Source organism: Pipra filicauda, unplaced genomic scaffold (genome assembly GCF_003945595.2).
Source record: "Pipra filicauda isolate LSUMZ 115617 unplaced genomic scaffold, ASM394559v2 scaffold205_size1947385_pilon, whole genome shotgun sequence".
In the NCBI taxonomy this organism is placed as follows: domain Eukaryota; kingdom Metazoa; phylum Chordata; class Aves; order Passeriformes; family Pipridae; genus Pipra; species Pipra filicauda.
Window position 1 is genome coordinate 735,274 of NW_024104316.1, and position 18,835 is coordinate 754,108.

At 54.4% G+C, this 18,835-nt stretch overlaps 1 protein-coding gene across 1 annotated transcript in view; it reads right to left on the reverse strand.

The window, feature by feature from the left end:
- The window catches only part of VAC14 (VAC14 component of PIKFYVE complex), a 57,737-nt gene that overhangs the window by 8,255 nt on the left and 30,647 nt on the right, over positions 1 to 18,835 (reverse strand). Inside the window, exon 14 of the mRNA XM_039380859.1 lies at positions 12,490 to 12,622. Within this exon, the coding sequence (XP_039236793.1) occupies positions 12,490 to 12,622 (133 nt within the window). The remainder of the gene's footprint in view (positions 1 to 12,489; positions 12,623 to 18,835) is intronic.

The following is an 18,835-nucleotide window of genomic DNA, read 5'->3' on the forward strand; positions in this document are numbered from 1 at the left end:
AAAGGCTCAGAAAGGCTACAAGCAGAAGCCTGTTTGAGCATGGAGGAGCCCCATTTGCCCTGGAGAGCATGGAAGGCAATTCAGTGACCTTCGAAGCTCCCCTTGTCTGCCCACAGTGAGGATGCTGGTCAGGTCCCCCCTCTGCTGCTCCTCCATGGAAAAGGAAGGCTCTCGCTTTCCATAAATAGGAGCTCTGCCATTTGGCTGGCGAGCGCCGCGCTCACAGCGAGCGGGGGGCTGAACGCGAGACGCTTTCTAATTTCAGGCCTGGTTTTCATTAGTGAGGAAGGGTTGGGATTGTCCCCCCCCTCCTTTCGGTGCCACTGGGGAACTGGAAACTGTCAGGGTGTTAAAGGAGCAGCCGTGTGGAGACCGTCCCTGCGCTTCAAAGCCGTGTCACCCCACGGGGATGCCGCCCTGCCTGGGCACCAACCCCTCCAGCTGCCCCCAGGCTCTCTGGGAACCACCAGCAGAATAAGTTTGCCAATGCACAGCATCCTCCCGTGGCACAGGCAGAGACCTGAACTCCCCCCCAATGAAGCCCCTTGGTCGGCACATCCCAAAACAGTCCCCCAAAGGAGGGGACAACTGGCCGGCCCTGCAGCTGCCGGCCTCTGTGACAGCAGCCAGCAGCTGAGCCCAACTGCCAGCACCAGGCGGCTGCTGGTGGGATGGGAGGGTCCCCCGGAGCCCATCCCCTGGGAGGCTTCGATGGCACGAGGGGAACGCCAGGCTGGCTGGGAGGAGGCAGGGCAAGGGGCTGAACAGGGGACAGGTGGCTTCTACTGAGATGCCGGTGGGGTGGCTGTGGAAGGGGACAGGGCAGAGGGGACAGTGAGTGGGAACCATACCCCTTATATGTACACTCCAGAAATACATCCCAGATACACATATCCCATAAACACAGGGGGGTGTGTGTATATATACACACACACCCCCCTTTAATATACATATCTCCCCAAATATATGCGATGGGATGATGGAAGGAGCTGGCTAACCCCCCCTGATGCATCATTACAGTGAGATGCCTCTCCCTAGAGCTCTCCCTGCATCTCTGTGGGTGACACGTGCATCCCCTCATCCATGAGGACCCAGAGAGTCCCCAGGGACGTCCTGGCATGGAAGAAGAGGGGAAGAAGTGTCCCCAGGGAGGCAGGAGCTGCAGAGCATCACGGCACCACGCTGGAGACATTAGGCAGCCGGCAGCACAGGCACATGGTGATAATGAAGTGAGGTATTTAGGCCATTAAAATTTAACTCCTTAAATTAAAAGGGTTATTCAAGCCTTTCCGACGGAGCCAAGGAATGCGTCTGCAGGCAGATGGGAGGCAGGGTGTGCCTGCAGCGTGGGGGACACCCCGAGCACAGTGGGGCTCCCAGGGGACCCAGCGGGTCACCTCCAGCCCCTGCTGCAATCACGGGACCCTGCCCTCCCCTTGCCTAAAGGACTCCTCGACAACACAACGCTGGCCAAGGAAAGAGCCACAGAGGTCACCACAGGCTTTGCATGGCCATGTCACCTTGGGGTCCCCCTGCCTCTCTGATCCAGCAGCCAGTGCAGCAGTGTCAGTTGCAACAAATTCCCATCACACAAATGATTGGTGGTGTGGGATGGGGTATGGGAACAAGTGGAACAGGGATCACACAGGGGCAGGGTGCTGCTGCGGGACAGCATGCCGGAGCCCAGGGGATGTTGGAGAGATGGGGTGGCTTTAGAGCCACATCTCCAATTAAGGGCAAGCCCCGGCATCCCTCCCAGTCCTCTTGCTTTGACAACTCGATGCCTGGAAACCAGCTAATCTAAACATCATCATTTCAGGGAGCTGTCTGAGCTCCCATCCCGCCTGCTCGTCCCTTTAACCACTTCAGCCCCATCCCTGCCCTGAGCCACCCCGCAGGAAAGGGACAGCAGAGGGTCAGGGTGGCCCAAAACTTGCTCAAAGAGGGTGAAACTCTGTGTTTTCCTAAAATTAAAAAAAAGTTAAGATGAAATACAGCCTAACTGTGGAACCATCCCCTCCACTGGGACCTGTGGGGAGCCTGGGGGGGAAACACTGCTGGTCCCGTCCCATTGCCTGGCCACCATCCCGCTGTGTTCAATTAAGCAGGTGCTTCTTCATTAAGCACCAGCGATTCGCTTTATTAGCTCTGGGCTAATAGACATGGGGCCCCAGCTGGGAGAGGACTGTGTCTCGTCCCACTTCCAGCAACTGGGACAGAGCCGGAGCTGGGGAAGGAGCTGGCTGAGGCCAGGGGAGCAATGCTCCAAGGGGCTCTGCTCCGCTTTTCAGCTCACGAGTCTGACAACAACTTCCACAGCTGTGAGGAGGGCAGAGCCCCTCCATCCTTCCTCCCAACCCTCCTCTTCCTCCGCTCCCTTCCTCTCTCCTCCCCAAGGCTTTTCCCCACCCTTCCTGCCCGCTCCGGGCTCCCCGGGAGATGCCCTGGCTTAACACGCCTGCCCAGGGAATCCACAGCCTCCATGATGCCCATTGCCCATCCCCATTCCCCTGAAATCCTCCTGCCAGGAAAAGCAGTGTCCCCAGCCTGGCCCAGCAGCTGGGATCCTTTAGGAATTTGCAGAGGAAGCACGGATAAAATTAGGACTGGAAGGAGAGAAGGAGAAGAGAGCAAGCAGGGAAAGCACAAGGATGCCATTCCCCCATCCTCTCCCTCCACAGTGGCAAAGAAAATCCCAGTCCTCCATTCTAATCCCCCCCTTTCCCGAATCCAGGCTCCAGAGCAGCTCCTCCAGGCAAGGGAAACCATGGCAACCCCGGCAGCTCCCGCTTTACAAAATTCATAGCGTTTAATGGATTTCGAAGGGTTTGGGAGGTTTAGGAGCAGGGAAGCTCCTTCTGCAGGAGGCAGGTTTGGGGAGGAGAAGGACCCTCATCAACTCTGGCTCCTTGGAATGATTATCAAGCTCCCCAGGGGAAACTCTGTGAAAGCTGCAGACCAGAGACGTGCAGACCCTGGGAGGAGATGTGTGGATCTGGGAAGGAGATGTGTGGATTCTGGGAGGAGACGTGTGGATCTCAGAAAGCTGGAGAGATGAGCCCTGCAATGCCTTCGCTTGAAAAGGGAAAGGTGCAGAGTGTTTCACTGCAAACAAGAGAACCCTCCCCCGGAGCGTCTGCCCTGCAGAAGCCTCAGCACGAGAACTGCCGGCGGAGCCGCGGTGCCAGCGTGGAGCTGGACGCTCCCCCGGGATCCCTGGGGATCCCCAGAGCAACCAGTGCCTGAGAGCAGCACAGAACAAATGCACATCAGTATTTCAGACCAGCTTCAACTGGTGAAACAGCACCACGGTCCTGCAGAGCCTCAGCCCGCGGCTTCTGCTCCTCCTGGTGCTCCCCTCGGCACACCAGACTGCCGGGATGGCCTCCCCACTGCCCACTCGCCCACCAAAGCTGACAGTCCAGCCCAAAGCTGGGCACATCCACCTTGACTCGTGATGAACTCAACCTGGTTCCCACCTTGGACACAGCCCCCTTCAGAGAGGTCACCTTCAGTTATCCAAGCAGATATCCAACACCTCCGGACACTCACGTGATCAGTGAAATGCCCCCAGCTCCACACCAAACATGAGAGGGAAACAGGGCCGTAGCAAGGAGAAGGAAGACTTTCTTCAGAAGAAGTTTCTTCTTCTGATCATCTTCAGCACAGAAGAGGATCAACCACCAATATCCTTTGGGAAGGGCCAGAAGCTGGAAGACAACTAAATCTGAAAACTTAATGGTCCTCTCAGCCCAAGGCATGGCCCAACTCTCAGACACAACACAGATCAATGTGTCAGCTCCTCCAAGGTGAAGCCCACTAGATAGACCACAAGCACCAGCCTCCAGCTGCCCATGCTGGTGTGTCCCATGAGTTTCCTTGAGAAAACTTTATGGTGACTTATGGATAAAGCTGTCCTGCCCACAGAATTCTGGAATGGTTTCTGTTGGAAGGGACCTTAAAGACCATCTCATTCCAAATCCCTTGCCATGGGCAGGGACACCCTCCACTAGACCAGATTGCTCAAAGCCCTATCCAACCTGGCCTTGATGACCTGCACTGATGAGCCACTGATGACCTGCAGAGCTTACAAAACGCTGTAGGAACATCTGAGCATCTACAGGAGACTCATGTGGAAAACAGGAAACCTACCCCTTCCGAACCCTCCAGGAAAGCAAAAAATAACCCTCCTTAAAGCATTTCTTCTCCAGCTTTTAAACTTGCCAACGACTTGATGGCAAAATGGACAGAAAAAGCAAGTCTTGCCCCGGGCTCTTGGGGCTTCAAGCCCCAGGCAGGAAGATGGGCAACAGCGTTACAGCACGTGCCTGGCTCCAGCCCACCACTCCAGCTGAGAGGAACGATTCATGGACAAGTGAGCCCTCCAGAGCCTGACCCCAGAGGGGCACTTACAGTGGGCAGTTATGTTTTCAGGTAGGCATCCTCTGTGTGGAAGAGGAGGAAGGGTAGAGGCTGGCTGAGGAGTGGGGGAGACGCGTGGAGCAGCAGCAGATCCTTCCTCTGAGACGTCCCTTCCCTTTCAGGCTGACAGCTGTGGCCTAATTTTCAAGAAAACTGACAAGCGCCTTATTTCTCCCCCTATAATTTCTCTTCACTGCAAATAAAATAGGTTAAAGGAGCGGGTGCAGAGCTGTGGCAACAGGAGCTGGGAGAGGCTGATCCTGTTCAGGGCGTGCACAGCCTGTAGAGAGAAGGGAGGTGTAGTCCCTGCGCTTACCCTTCCACATCACTTTGCTTTAAGATGAAGAAATAAAAGTGCTTCTGTTCCTAGAAGTATAGCCAAGGAGCAGACTGCTGTCCTAGAGGTGGATGAGCCTTTGGATCTCCCTGTAGGGAAGGCAAGTCTGGGGGAAGATGGTCCTGCTGGGCATCTCTAGACCTCTGAAAGCAGAGGGATAGAGTATGGCAGGAACACAGTGTGTGTTCGAGCGTGAAGCTTTCCAGAAGGAAAGGAAAAAGGGACTGGAAGGAGGTGGCAGTGTCCCACGGCTCAGGGGTGAGCATGCCCTGGGGTGGGAGGTGAAGCTGCCTTGTCTCTTCTACCAACAACTTGAGCACATCCTAGAGCTCAGGAAGGAGGTGCCTGTGAGTAATTCAGTGAGCCCTGCTGCACTCCCTGCTCGAGTGTCAGCTGAAAAAATACCCCACTTGTGCCATGGTTTAGACGTTCCAGATGTTATTTCAGCTCTAGTGCTGGGCTTGCCTCCACACCCGCTGCCTCTCACTGCCTTTCAGATCACAGCTGGATCACGATGCCTGCCCTGTCTTCCAGGCCAGGATCCCTGGAGGGATCCCAAGGAGGGATGCAGCCTGAGGAGCCCTGCTCCCTTAAACCCTCCAAGGCCCATAGATGCACAAGAGGAGGGCAGATAGATGCTCTCTGCCCTGCCAGGCCCCCAAGAAGCCCAGTGCTACAAGATGACCAGCTCCAGGTGCAGCAGAGCACAGAGAGCAGCTCATGCACTGAAGGGAAGCACTAACTGGAAGGTGCTCCAACCAAGGTGGCCTTTGCACAGCTCTATGCTTTCAGTGGGGAGTTATAAATGTCCCATCCAGATGTATCTTGTCCCAGGATATCCCACCCTGGGAGCAGCATGCCCAGCCAGACCTACTGGCTGAGGTGAGCTTTCCTGGTTTTTAACTGAGTGCCCTGTGCCTTGGAGACAATGCTGAGCAAGATGCCCCAGAAGACAGGTGGGGGGCAAACGCCGTTATTCAGCCTGATTTACTGACTCTTCCCTCCACAAAGATGAATAAATTGAGCTGTCACAGTTGCAGACTCAGAAAGGGAAACACCATCAGAACACTCAAGCCTCAACTGACGGGATCAGACAGGTTAATTCAGCAGCCAAAACCAGCCCCTTGTCTGCACTGATCTCTGCTTCCCCATGATGAGGGTCCTCACCCCATCAGCCAGGCAAGGAAAATTTGGGAGACACCTTGGAAGCTGCTTGTGCTGAAATGCTGCTCTGCATGATGCAATGGCCAGCAAGCAGGGGAGCTGTGGGCTTCTCTCCCCACTGCCCAGCCCACCTTCTCCCAGCTCCCCCTTCCACAGCCCGCTTTTCCACAGCATTCCTGCTGAGATCCTGGGGAAAGTGCTGGGAGGAAGCAAATATCGCTGCCTGGGGACCTGCCCTTTGAAGGAACTTGGCCATTTTGGGAGGATTTTCTTCCCCTACGCACACTTCCCCTTCCTCCCCTCCACCCTCTCACTGACCCAAATTAGTCCCAGCCCACTCGGGCGCTGCCGCTCACATGTGGTTCCCATTTTTCTACAGGAAAACCCATCAAATCCTTCCAGGCAGCTCCGAGTACGTCTGGTCTCGGTGCAGCTTTGGTGGGTTAGGACAGTGAACTCATTTCCAGGGCCTGTGCACCCCAGTCCCCCTGGCCCAGCCCAGTGGAGGCATCTCCTGTCCTTCCCTGGGGGTCTTGCCCTAGGAGGGAGCTGGCCAGGGCTGGCCCAGCTCCTGCTCTCCCAGCAGGGATAATCCTTAGGCAGAGCAACCAGGCTCCTTCACTGTGAAGATCACGCTGCTGGTGACTGCTGGTGTGTTGCAACCCTAGATCCAACCTCTAGCCTCGGGAAAACTGGGTTTTCCCTGCGGCTCCTGCTCCGTGGGGCTGGGAGGGTATTGGAGAGCCCAGAACGATGCCCCAGAGCCTTGGTGAACTAAAACCTCAATAGACACATGTTCCTGTGGGCTTGTGGAGCCCACTGCATGATGTAAGAGGTAACTGGAGAGCTGGGGGTTTTTGGAGGTACAGTGGGGTTACTGGCTTCCACCCCAAATTCCCATTAGAGCCTGACAGGAGCCCAGAGGGCATTCACTGTGCATGGCTGGGGCAGAGGGAGATGCAGGAAAGCAGAGCCTGGTTGCCACCACACTGCTACAGCACTGCTCCAGAACTCCAGGCATGGCAAGCTGGGGAGAGGAGATTCTGGGGAGCAGGGAGAGTCAGAGGGGGGGTGCAGAAGGAAGGGCTGGAGATAAGCAAGGAGAAGCCCACTGACCTCTGTAGAACCGGGGATGCTCAACCACCCTGCTCTGCCACCCCGTGCCTGGCCGGGGCCTTGGGCAGGAGGGAGCCCCTCTTTCTGCTTTGCAAACGGACAAAAAATAACCCAACTAAGAGGCTTTCTCCGGTTCCTCCTGTCGGCGAGGCACGAGGAGGGGGATGGCGAGCGCACAGTTCATTAGAGCCGAAGGGCAGGCGGCCAGCGAGCATCCTGGCAGGCAGAGCAGTGGATTTTCGCAGGCTCGCTGCCTCCTGACACAGAAGCTTCCCTTGTAGCACTCACAGCTGTTTGGATTTTACCCGAGTTCATATCACAGTTTATCAAAGAGGCTCCGTTTTTTTTCCCCCCTTCTTTTTTTTTCCTGCACTTCGCTGAGCACAAGCCAAATGGTTCCCGCAAAAACAAACGCAGGTTTTGTTCTGCAATGCAGTGGCACAGAGGGTGGGAGAGAGGAAGAGGTGACACGTGTCCCCCCTCCAGCCCTGATTCACTTGCAGAGGGATTTTCAGGGCATGGGTTTGGCAGTGGGAACTGGAGGGGGCACAGCAGCATCAGCACACCCAAAGGAAGGAGGAGCAGGAGAGGATCGTGCATCCCAGTACTGGGCACTTCCAGCTCATCAGGAGGTGCTGGGATGTTTGGCCTAGCAAAGTGTGCGTCCAGAGGAGCTCAAGACCATCCAGGCCTGGGAGAAGAGGAGGGTTTTGGTCAGCACCAGCTCCTGAGCCTCCCCCAGTGAGAGGCTGGGCAGTGGGGACAGCACAGCAGGAGGAAAGGATGAGGTTAGGGATGGGGTAGGAACCAGGGTGGCGTGGGTGGACACTGGCTCACTGCAGTATGGTGGCATCCTGGGACTGCAGTATCTCCTCACCACCAAAGCAGACACCCACTGGCTCTGTACAGGATCCCCAATACATCCCTTACTATCCAAACCTGTGGCTAAACCCCCATCCCACTCCCTCCCCACAGCCCTCCTCACTGGGATGCTGGCAGGCTTCCCCTTCCCTTCCCACTCTCCCAGATGGAGAGCACAGCCCTGGGAATGCCAGGCAGACCGAGTAAAAAGTGATTTAACATGCACCTCACTGCTGGCCTGCCAAGAGCATCGGATGAATGTCTGTGCTCCACAGGACACGCTGGCCCTCTGCTCCCCCCCTCTCTGATTCCTCATCCTGGTTAGCAGGTTCAAACTCACTTTGCTTCTTTTCCCCTACTTTCTGTGGAGAAAAACAGGTGTCACACAGTCAGCCTCAGACTCTCAGAGGCAGCAAAGCCCTGTCATGCCCAAAAAGAGGGGACCAGCCACCACAGCACGAAGGGTATCACCACAAAGCCCTTTGTGCACCCAGCGTGACCTGCCAGCGTTTGTCCTCAGCTCTCAGTTTGTCCTTTGCTACCGAGCTCTCCACTGGCCTCATCCCAGCAGGACTTTGAGACCTCAAGGAACAGGCAGAATTTCCAGCCAGGTGAACTTTTCCCGTCTGCTGGAACCATAAACCCGCGGCCCCATCACGAGACTTGGGATTTTCCAGCTCTCCAGCTAATGCCATAAATTGGCTGAACAACCTTATCTGCTCCAGCCTATGTCTTCCAGAGTGGATGGAGAACCAGTCAGCCCTCCTGGCCGCCCCCACCAGGGTTCAAGTATCCCCTCAAAAGCCAAGGATGATCCCCACTTGAACGGACAACCCCCACAAGCATTGCACAGGAGGTGGCTGCAAAGTCACGCCAGGGTCCCTTCCAAGCAGTTTAACCTCAGAAAACGCCCCGTGAGAAGGTGCCAGGCAGTGTGGAGGTTTGTTTAACAGCTCTATAAAACAAGCTGAGACAACCCCTGCGCACAGGCCCCTGCCTGGGGAGCAAAGTGCTGACTCAGGCATCCTCTCGTGCCCCAGGGTGCCACTACTCGTCGAGAAAACGGCCTCACTGGGCTTAAAAGTTAAGCCCTGCACTTCAAAGCATCCACACACGACATGCATGGGGATGTCTCCAGCCACTCAAGCACATCCCATACCCCGGAGGGTTCATTTGCTGTGGCAAAGTATATCAGCCATGAATCCCTTTGCTGCTCAATCTCAAAGAGCAGCAAACAGCCGGCTGCTTTGGTGCTAGGCTCGGCTTAGTGAGCTGAACCAGCTCCTGGAGCTCAGACTGACCCTGGGGACAGCATGGGGACTGCACAAACAGCCATGGGGAGGGACAAGAGGAGAGACACAGCACCTTCCAAGGCCAGCCAGCCCTATCCTCTGAGCAGCAACACTGATGTCCACGGGGTAGGGCTTAACCTCTCACTTAATCCCCCTCCCATAGCGCCGGTACCCACAAACAGGCATTAAATCCAGCCCGTAAATCTCGGTGTGAGCTGAAAAGCTCAGTGCTGCTCCACTGCCTGCCTTCTGACCGGCCAAGCAGCTTTCCCCTCCACAGGGTTCCTGCCCAGAGGATGGCTGTGCTGCTCCAAGGAGCCATGTGATGCCTTGGAAGCTCCTCCGCATTTTTCTGCTGCCCCAAGCCATCGTCGGGAGGCCAGCAGCTGAATGGGAGTGTTTGCTTCTTGCTTTGGGGCTCTGCTGAATCCAGGACGGCCACGTGCCAGCCAGGGCAATTAGAGAGGAGGGTGGAAGGTCCCAGATCTGCTTATCAAGGTGGGAGGTAACACTGATGCTCCTGCCTCTGACAACACTTTGGGAGCAACCTTTCAGTGCAAACATGGCTGGCTCGAGAAGAGAAGGCAGCACTCAGAATTCTGAGTTTTGAAGGCAGAATAATTTTGCTGGCTTCCAGCCTAAAAAAAGTCACAAGTGACAGTGAGAGAGACAGACCCCCAAAGGAACCCTGTCAGCTGTGATGCAGAAAACTGATGCCAAGCCCCAAAAAAAAAAAATCATTTGGAAGAGATCATGAGAGCAGTTTCCCTCTTCCCTCAAGGGGAGTGGGGTGGGAGAGCCTGAGACTCGGGGGATTCCTACCACTGGAGTCCCCTTAGCACATCCCTTCACAAAGAGGGTCCCTTGCATTCACAGGGCGTCTAAATGGCTTTGAAGAGCCTTCTCCTGGATGTTTCCCCTTCATCCTCCTCCTGCTGGGGCTCAGCCCAGCATATGGGCTCTACCATGATGGTAGGCTCTCCCTCTGTGAGATCCCCTTGGGCTGAGGGGATCCTAATCCTAAACCCTGTGGCACGGATGAGGCATCATACCATGGTTTGATGTAGTTATGTTGCACTGGATCCCACTGGGGAAGGCAGCAGACTAATCCATCTCTTGGATCACCTCTCAAATCCCACTCCAATCCTCAAGCACTCTGTCTCCAAGACCCCAAGGACATACCAGCAGAGACTAAAGTCCTTTCAGAGTCAGCAACCAGGCATGAACAAACTTGAGTTGGATTAGAAATAAACTACCTTTAACCACAGAGCCCCCACCTGACCTCACGAACCTTTGAACTTGCCCACTGGCAACATGATGGGCAGAACTGCTGCGCTCTGCTTGAATAAACCCCCTGTCCCCAGTTTCTCTTTCCTGTGAGCACTAATCCTCCAGCTGGAAATCACTGCCTAAACTTAACAGGTCTTTTTCCTTCTCTGCTTCACTGTTCCCAGGTCTGCTGTCAGCAGAAAGAGGCAGCAGTGGTCCCCAAGGGGAGGGGAAGACAATGGTATGAAGAGAGCGAAGAGATTGTGCCAGAGGTGGGAAAGGACCGTGCTTCAGCAAACACTATCCCGGTCTCTCAAGCATCTCTGTGCCCTCCAGCCCAGGATGAAACATCAGCAGCATCTCTCAAGTCAAACATGAGGCTGGCTTCCCACCCCTCTGTGCAAAACAGCTGAGCTGGCTTGTGGACAGGGGAGGGATGTAACGTGGGAACACACATACGGCTTCGATTTGAAAAGCGCCTAAAAATAGCTCCACGAGGCTCCCACGTTCCCCAAGTCTCTCCGGCAAGAGATCGATCTTTGCCAGAGAGTAGTCCTGTAAAAGTTTTCCTCCTCTATTCTCATCTTGCTTTTTCTGGAGGCAGCAGAGATGCTGATGTTTACATCAGTCCTTCAACCGCCATCAGCAGGTCTCAGAGTTAATCGCTGGTACCTGAGGGCACGGCTCACCCTTCCCAGAATCACCACTTTGGCTCCAGACCCGCATCTATCCCGTGTGAGCCACAACACGACTTGACAAAGGACAGAGTCATCTATTTTTTTAGGGTTTTCTTTTTTTTTTTTTTTTGGCTTTACCAGATTTTTTTGGGCATGAGTCACTGTAAGAAGCCTCGGCTTGCTGAGCTGCCGCGAGCCAGTCCCACCGCACCACTGGCTGGCTGCTGGGAAAGCTGGGCCTGCCAGCCAGGGCTCACCCTGCCACTGCTGGGGGGGAAATTTAGGGTGGCTGTGGTACAGGAGAGCTTTCAAATGGGACCCTGCCCAGGCTCACTGTTGCTGTAGTCACCCTGCTCCCCTAACATGGCATGGGGTGGCTCATCCCAGGGACTGTGCTGACCAGGGAGAGGAGAGGGGACACTGCAAGTGAGATATTGCTTCTGGGATGTATTCAGTAACTTCTTGGTGTGCTCTCAGGCTACCCAAAGACTTGGGCACAAACTGCTGCCCAAGCAAGTACAACTTGACACCCAGCTCAGCTTTGCAGATTTTGGGAGCTCTGCGTGCTGTGTTTTCCCACTTCCACTGAGTGATGAGACCCCCTTATCAGTACCTGACACACCCCTCTGCCTTTGGAGAGGCAGTTCTCTTCTCTCACAAGAGCATGGCTTGTATCTCATGCTCTCCCCCTGCTCATTTTGATGCCACATCCATGAAAGCAAGGGAGGAAAACCTAGGCTCCTGCCAGCTCCTTCCACCAACCTCCTTACTGATTTCTCCACCTTGCCTCCACCGTTAACCCTGTTATTTCCCAGCAAGCTGAGGAACTGGTACCCCTTGCCTCAGATGTCATTGCACTAAACATGACTCCCTGCCAGCTGCTTGGCATTCCAGCCTTCACAGCATTTGGCTCTCCAGCCTCCACAACCCTTGGGCCTCCACAACTCTTGGCTCTCCAGCCTCCACATCTCCATGCATTGAAACACATGGCCTTGGATGGGCACCTCGCCGAGCCGGGTGCAGGGATTCACTTGGCTTGGCATCCGAGTGCAAACCTGTCTTTATGCTCTGGCTGGTCTAGCTGTTTCTTAATGAAACAGGCTCTGACAACACTGTTTAATAAGGAGCCACTTTGCCTCTGGGGATGGGAGAGAGAAATATGGTGCCTTGACATGTGAAAGGCAAATCCTGTTTGCTCCAAAACCGTTTGCTGGAGAGCAAGGGAGGCTTGAGGAAATGGTTCTGGCTCCAAGGGAGCCACTGGTGCTTGGGCTGCTTGACCCTGTCATCCCTGTCCCACCCATCCCAGGGGTGCTCAGGGGCTTTGGTGAGGCTGGTGGAGTGCTCTGACCTGATGATGAAGGCTCCTCTGGTCTCCAGGAGTTTCCGTTCGCTGCTGAAGCGCTTGAGCAGGTTGATCATGAACTTGTAGAAGTAGGAGTTCATGGTGGGGGTGGAGGGTGAGCACTCCAAGCCCTTCATACCTGGGGAGGCAAGGGGAGAACAAATTAGAGCAGTCAGGGCCCTCCTGCCAAAGCCTGGATCAGAGAGCAGACACCCAAAACATGGTCACAGCACTCAGCAGAGGAGGGCTGGGGCACGAAAATATTTCCAAGCCTTGTATAACTGTATCTGGCAGGTCCAAGCACAGCCAGCCCTGTTGCAGCTCTCTCCAGCCCAGGGGAAAGCATCCCAGGGCAATACCAGTCCTGGAAGAAGCACCTAGGGGTGAAGTGGGCTTTTTGGGAGTTCATCCCAGAGATGTTCAGCTTCAGTAGCTGGTAGGAAAAGGGGTATCTGAGACTCTACATTAAGGCAACCCCATCTCCTCGGATATGGCATGTACACTCATCCAAAAACAACCAGATTGCTGGTGAGCTGAAGTGCCTGTAATCCAACCCCACAGGCCACAGATGTCCCAAACCCAGCGTGGCAGACATGCACATTCAGCCCTGGGTCACAGCACGGCCACCACTTTACACTCAGTGAAGTGATTTTCCCTGAGCAGGAGCCACTTGGTGCAACAGTGTCACATACAACGTGCCCCAGGGCTGGCATAAAGTACTGCTCAAACCACAGCAGAGCTCCAGGCTTAAGGACTGTACTGGTCTGTTTGCAGGGGGGGCAGACAAAGGGGCAGCTCCCAGCTCAGGGAAATATCCCTTCCAACCCACAAGAGCAGGGAGCTGGCAGGTAAAGATTGCTTTTCCCACAGTGAAACCCCAGGGGAGGTGGTTTATTTAGCAGGACGGCGCTCAAAGCAAATGTTTGGAGAGAGCGTTTCAAAGGCGACTTTGCAACAAGGGGAGCTCTCTCCCTGAATTCCTCCCTTGGAAAGACCATGTCTAACTGCAGTAGGGAGGGAAGTCAGCACACATGAGCACCCCATGGTTATTCCCCTCCCCAGTACTTTCATCAGATAACCGATGGAAGCCTGAACAGTTTGATTTATGGATGTTGTCTGCTTCTATGGACACTCAGCAGAGCATGGAGCAGCCAATTAAAGATGCAATTAAGCTGCCAAAGCCCAGGAAAGCTGATGGAAAAGCCACTGGGCTGTTTTCCACCCTGCCTCTCCCAAAGATACGCAGAGATACAGGCAGGGCAGCTTCCCCAGGTTTGGATTTAGCATCTGAGAGAACACACAGAGCCAAAGAAAAAGGAAAATGAAATACGAAGTCATCCTCACCAAAATCTGGTGTCCTCTCCACACTGGAGCTGTGTGTTCACCCACCCCTTAGTTATCTGAAACCCCAAACCCGGCTTTGAGGCAGGCACCTCCCCGAGCACAAGTGTTTGCCATTGCATCACGTTTCCCCTCAGCTGTGGGGAAGATGATCTGGGGGGGATGGGGGGAAAAAAAAAAAGGATCCAGCTGAGCCAATGGGCTCCAAAACAAAGGTGTGTTTGTTCAGAGGTAGGGAGAACCCGGTGCGAAAATACAGCCGTGCCCCACGTGTCCTGTCCCACATGTCCTGAGCTCCAGCTGCTCAGCACTGCTCAAAAGAGAGAAGGGACATGGTCTGGAGGTGACATGGGACAGCTCTGCCTTCCCACTGCACCAGCCCACAGCCCAGCCTCAAACCTCCCAGCAGAGCCTGGCTTGCTTTCTGCTGAGAAGGGAGGTGAAGAGCAGATATAATATGGCTTTCACAGCTTAAAAAGTGGTGGTTTTGCCTGTTTTCTTAGCAATGCTGAAGACATCCAAACCTGGCTGTGCTGCAACACAAGAGCCAGCAGCAGGCAGGATATCACACTTTCATTCCCACCAGCTAGCAATGCCCCAGTGCTGTAGCTTGTCCGGGGGAAGGTCTTATCTTGCAGTTTCTTCCTTCTCAAGACCCCAAAAATAGTCTCTCTGAGCCCCACAGCACCATGGATGGCACTGCTACCAGGGCAAGTCCCTTTTGGCAGGAGCACTGGGAGCAGCTCCTGTTCAGTGCTCCCTCCACATGGCAAAGCCAGTTTTGTACCTCACTGCTGCCTCACATGCCTTCCAGCCCAAACACCACATACCCGAAAACACATCCCAAAAGAAAAACAGGAGAAGGCAGCAATTCTTCTCCTCCCTGAAAGGTCCAGCACTTCTGCTGTGCACAAGGCAAAGCCCAGGAGCCGTGTGGCTGGGAATGTGGTTCAAGACTGACCACCCAGAAGCACCCTCAGATCCATGATCTGAGGTGGTATTTACAGCATCTCCTGCATCTCCACCTGGATTTTGGGTCAGCTGAGCATCCAAAAGTCAGAATCTCCTTGGAGATCAGATCCCAGCTCCAGTCTGCAGGACTTTCAGTCCTGCTGTTTTCTTCCACCAACTGGCTCCCGAACTTCCAGCCTTTCTGCCCAGCCTAGAGTAAGCTGGGCAGTGGGTCAGGGATCTTGGGAGCAAGGAGGGACTGGGATACAGAGACCATGAGAACAAGTCTACCCTGTTTTTCTTAGGAGAGGAAAGCGTAATGTGACAGTCTGCCTACCACAGGGAGCTTCTTCACCATCCTTTGCCTCTGGGAGCATCGAGACAAAACTCCAGAGGGATCATTTCTCCATCCCTTACCCACCTGGTGCCCAGCAGCTATGCCTGCATGTCCCTAAGGAAGGCTTCCACCACGACACACCGTGCCAGAGAAACCAGCGTGTGGGAGGCTCCCGGGCTGCAAAAGACTCAACCAGATCTCAGCTGGAGTTTAAACAGGCAATACTTCTTCCAAGCAGGCAAAGCAGTTCTCTCTTCCAAAGCCTCCCAGTCCTCCAAACTTCCCGTTAGCTCTGTTCACAGGATGTCTAGGAAGCGGCTGGCACCTTGTTTGCCGTGGTGTGACCCTTCCTGGCGTAGCCCTGAGCTCAGCTCGCCGCCCTGCGGGTTACAGCTCAGCACCACGGCGCTCCCGGCTCGACAGAACCGTAGGAGCAGCCTGTCAAGTGCTTCTATGAAACACGAGAAACAAGCAGAAAGAAGTGTTAAGAAAACTGTGGCATAATTAATTGAAGCTTGCACCTCTCCCCCTTTCCCCGAAGCAAGACTTTGCAGATCCGTAACCTGCCAGATCGGCTGCTAACGTAGCCGGGGCTGGTGGCACATCACAGCTCTGCTGCCTTTTTTTTTTTTTTTTAATCTGGCATGGAGGAGGGAGCTGGAAGAAGAAAGATCCCTGCTCAGAGAAATGAGGAAACTCAGCCCGGACATCCACAAGAATAGGAACAAATGGGAATTTTGGGCTCAGAGGAACATCAGAGCAGTGAAACAAGATGAGGCCACAGTGAGTCCACACCAGCCTGGGCCCTTATCATCGAATCACAGAAGGGACCCTAATGCCCATCTAGTTCCAAACTCCCTGTCACAGGCAGGGACACCTTCTGCTAGACCAGGTTGCTCAGAGCCCCATCCAACCTGGCCTTGAACACTTCCAGGGATGGGGCAGCCACAGCTTCTCTGGGCAACCTGTGCCAGGGCCTCACCACCCTCACAACAAAGAATTTCTTCCTAATATCTAAGCTAAATAAATCCTGTCAATTTAATCCCAGTACTCTTTGTCCTATCCATGACTACAGCACCCTCCTACAGCCCAGAATGCCAGGCTTTCCCTGGATTCCCTTCACAGCCTGAGACAGAGCCAGGGACACGAGTGGGCTGCTTGGATCACCTAAGCCAACACCAGAATGTGTTCCCCCAGGCACGGGGTGAGCGGAGCAAACGCCCGTCAAACCCTCCCGTGCAATTCCGAGCACTCACCAGCGGTTCAAACCGTTCCCATCGCTTGCGTGGCCTCGCTATAAATCAACCCAGACAGGCAATTAGGGATCTATATTAAGGCCCTTATAAATATATATTGTACATCAGCCTGGAACATTCAGGCCGTCTGGCTGCTTGATGGGCTGAGCTGTGTCGAGACCTGCAGTGCCCAAAGTGTCCCCAGACTGCTCCGGGTGAGACTGGCAGACTCTGACACGAACTTGGATTTTCCTATCTCGGCCACGAAGTGCGGAACTTCAGCCTGGCATAAAACACAACTTCTATTAATTTACTATAATTGGTTTCAAACCCGTCTTAATTAAAACCGGTGTGGACTTGCTTAACTCCACTGAAACCAAATTGAAATAAGATTGGAGCAGAATTGATTCCTTTCCGAAGCGAGCTAAAGCTGGGTAAGCTGGTTAAAGAGCATCCACAAGGGTATTTGCGGTGGTTTAGCTAAAATGATTTACCGCAATCTCTAATTGAAGCAATTTCAGCTCGGATATAGGGAGGGTAAGCTAAGAGTTGGCAAGGCCAAGCATCCTTCCCGCCCCGGCGCTTCCCCCGAGGCATCATGTTTCCAGCTCAGCCTGGAGAACGATCTCCCTTGGCTCCTCTGGGAGCAACAGGGATAAACCCGGTGGCAGCCGGAGCCGGTCCGTGAGCCTCCAGCCCGCTCGAGTGCCAGCGGCGTGGGAGGTGGCACTGCCAGATGGTGCTCGGCGAAACCCCCGGGCAGCGACGTGGGAATCTGCGCAGCGTCTCCCCCCCGGCAGCCCTGCCCCAGGATGTTTTGAATTTCAGCTTTCGCAAACACGGAGCGGCGAAGCCTCTCGCGGAGCGGGATAAAAATAGAGCCGTAAAAAAGGCAAATCCTCCCCTCCTCCTCCTCCTCCCAAAAAGCCGGCGCAGGGCGTAGCTGGAAACAGATGTGAACGTGTCGGCAGCTCAGCTGGGCTCTGGAAAATCTCCGCTCTCCCCTCTCCAGAGCACAGGATGCTGCTGAGGAAACGAACCCAGCAAAACTGTGGATTGCACGGCCACAGGCTGCGCCCACCTGCTTTTGCCCGGTCACACATGGATGCTTCTCCCCTTCTGACCTGGCTGAAGAGCCACGGGTTTGCAATTCCCGATGCTTCGGCACCCCACCAGAAGAGGGTTTCCCAAATGGCTCAGGGCACATATTTTGATGCCAAATGAGGCCTTTTCTGCCTCCTGGATCCTCCTACACTTGAACCAGGGTCTGTGCTCGTGGCCACCTTGGAGGAAGGCAGCAGGCAATGATAACCCTGATGACTTTCCCAGGAAGGTTAGTGCTCCACGACTGCCTCGTTTTTCTTTGCTAAGGTAAATCGATAAGCAAAAATGCAGCAGGTGTGTAGCTCAGCCAATGTACAGGAGAACAAAGTGCCCAGCAGAGCTGCAAGCCAGGAAAAGTTAAGTTTGATGGTGAGCTTAGAGCAGGCTGAGGCTCCTGCACGGAAAGGTGAGGCATATGGAGGATAACCTGTAAGCAGGAACAGGCAGCAATGGGCTGCTAGTTTGTTTTCACTTCATTCCACACCCCATCCTCCAAATTCCTCACATTTTGGGGAAACTGAGGCAGCCCAGCAAAGTAACTGCACAGGAGGGCTTGGCTGGGAATGATCTTTCCTACACCGTTGCCTTCTTTATCTGCACCTACAGATCACTAATCCCAGCTTTTATTCTGCAATCCCCAGGCTTTCTGGCTAGCCATGTGCTGTGACCATCTCAGGAGGGATGGATACCTGGAGGCATGCCAGCCAATTTAAGGCTACATCTGGATGGTCACTCCCAGGGTTTTCCAAGGCATCCCAGTGCATCCAGGAAAAGAAACAAATTACCCTTTCCTTTGAATTCCCCTCCTCCCCAAGAGGCAGAAGAGCATTTTTGACAGTCAACCCTCCTGAACAGCTTCATGCCAGTAGGGAGATGCCAGAGCCACCAACCATCAGGAACCAGACCACTGAGCTTGGAGCACTCAGGAACACCAGGTCTCTCCTCTGCCCACCTGGCTCCTCTGCTCCCTGCTGTCACACTCCTGATGCTGTGAGAACTGTTGGAAGCTGGCTCCTTCATGAGCAAGTGGTCGGTGGTGTGATGTCAGCTTGCCTTTTGTGGGGAGGATGAGTAAGGAGGGGTTTTGCTTTTATCCTGCCCTAACATCAGAAACACCAGTTTAGCAAATCTGAGCCATCTGACAAGGGCCAACCTTCTCTTTCCTATCTTTCACGGACCCCCTGTTCCCTACACACTCACCTGGTATTTTCAGAGGCTGCCCTAACACTTTCCATACTGCCTGGAGGTGGGACCCTGTCCTACACTGCCACCTCTGCAGATCGATGATTACACAAATGAAGGGATACTACAACAAAAAGGGAGTGGTTTGGCTCATTGAGAATAAAGTGCCCCAGAAATATGTTGACAGGAAACCCCTATCAGA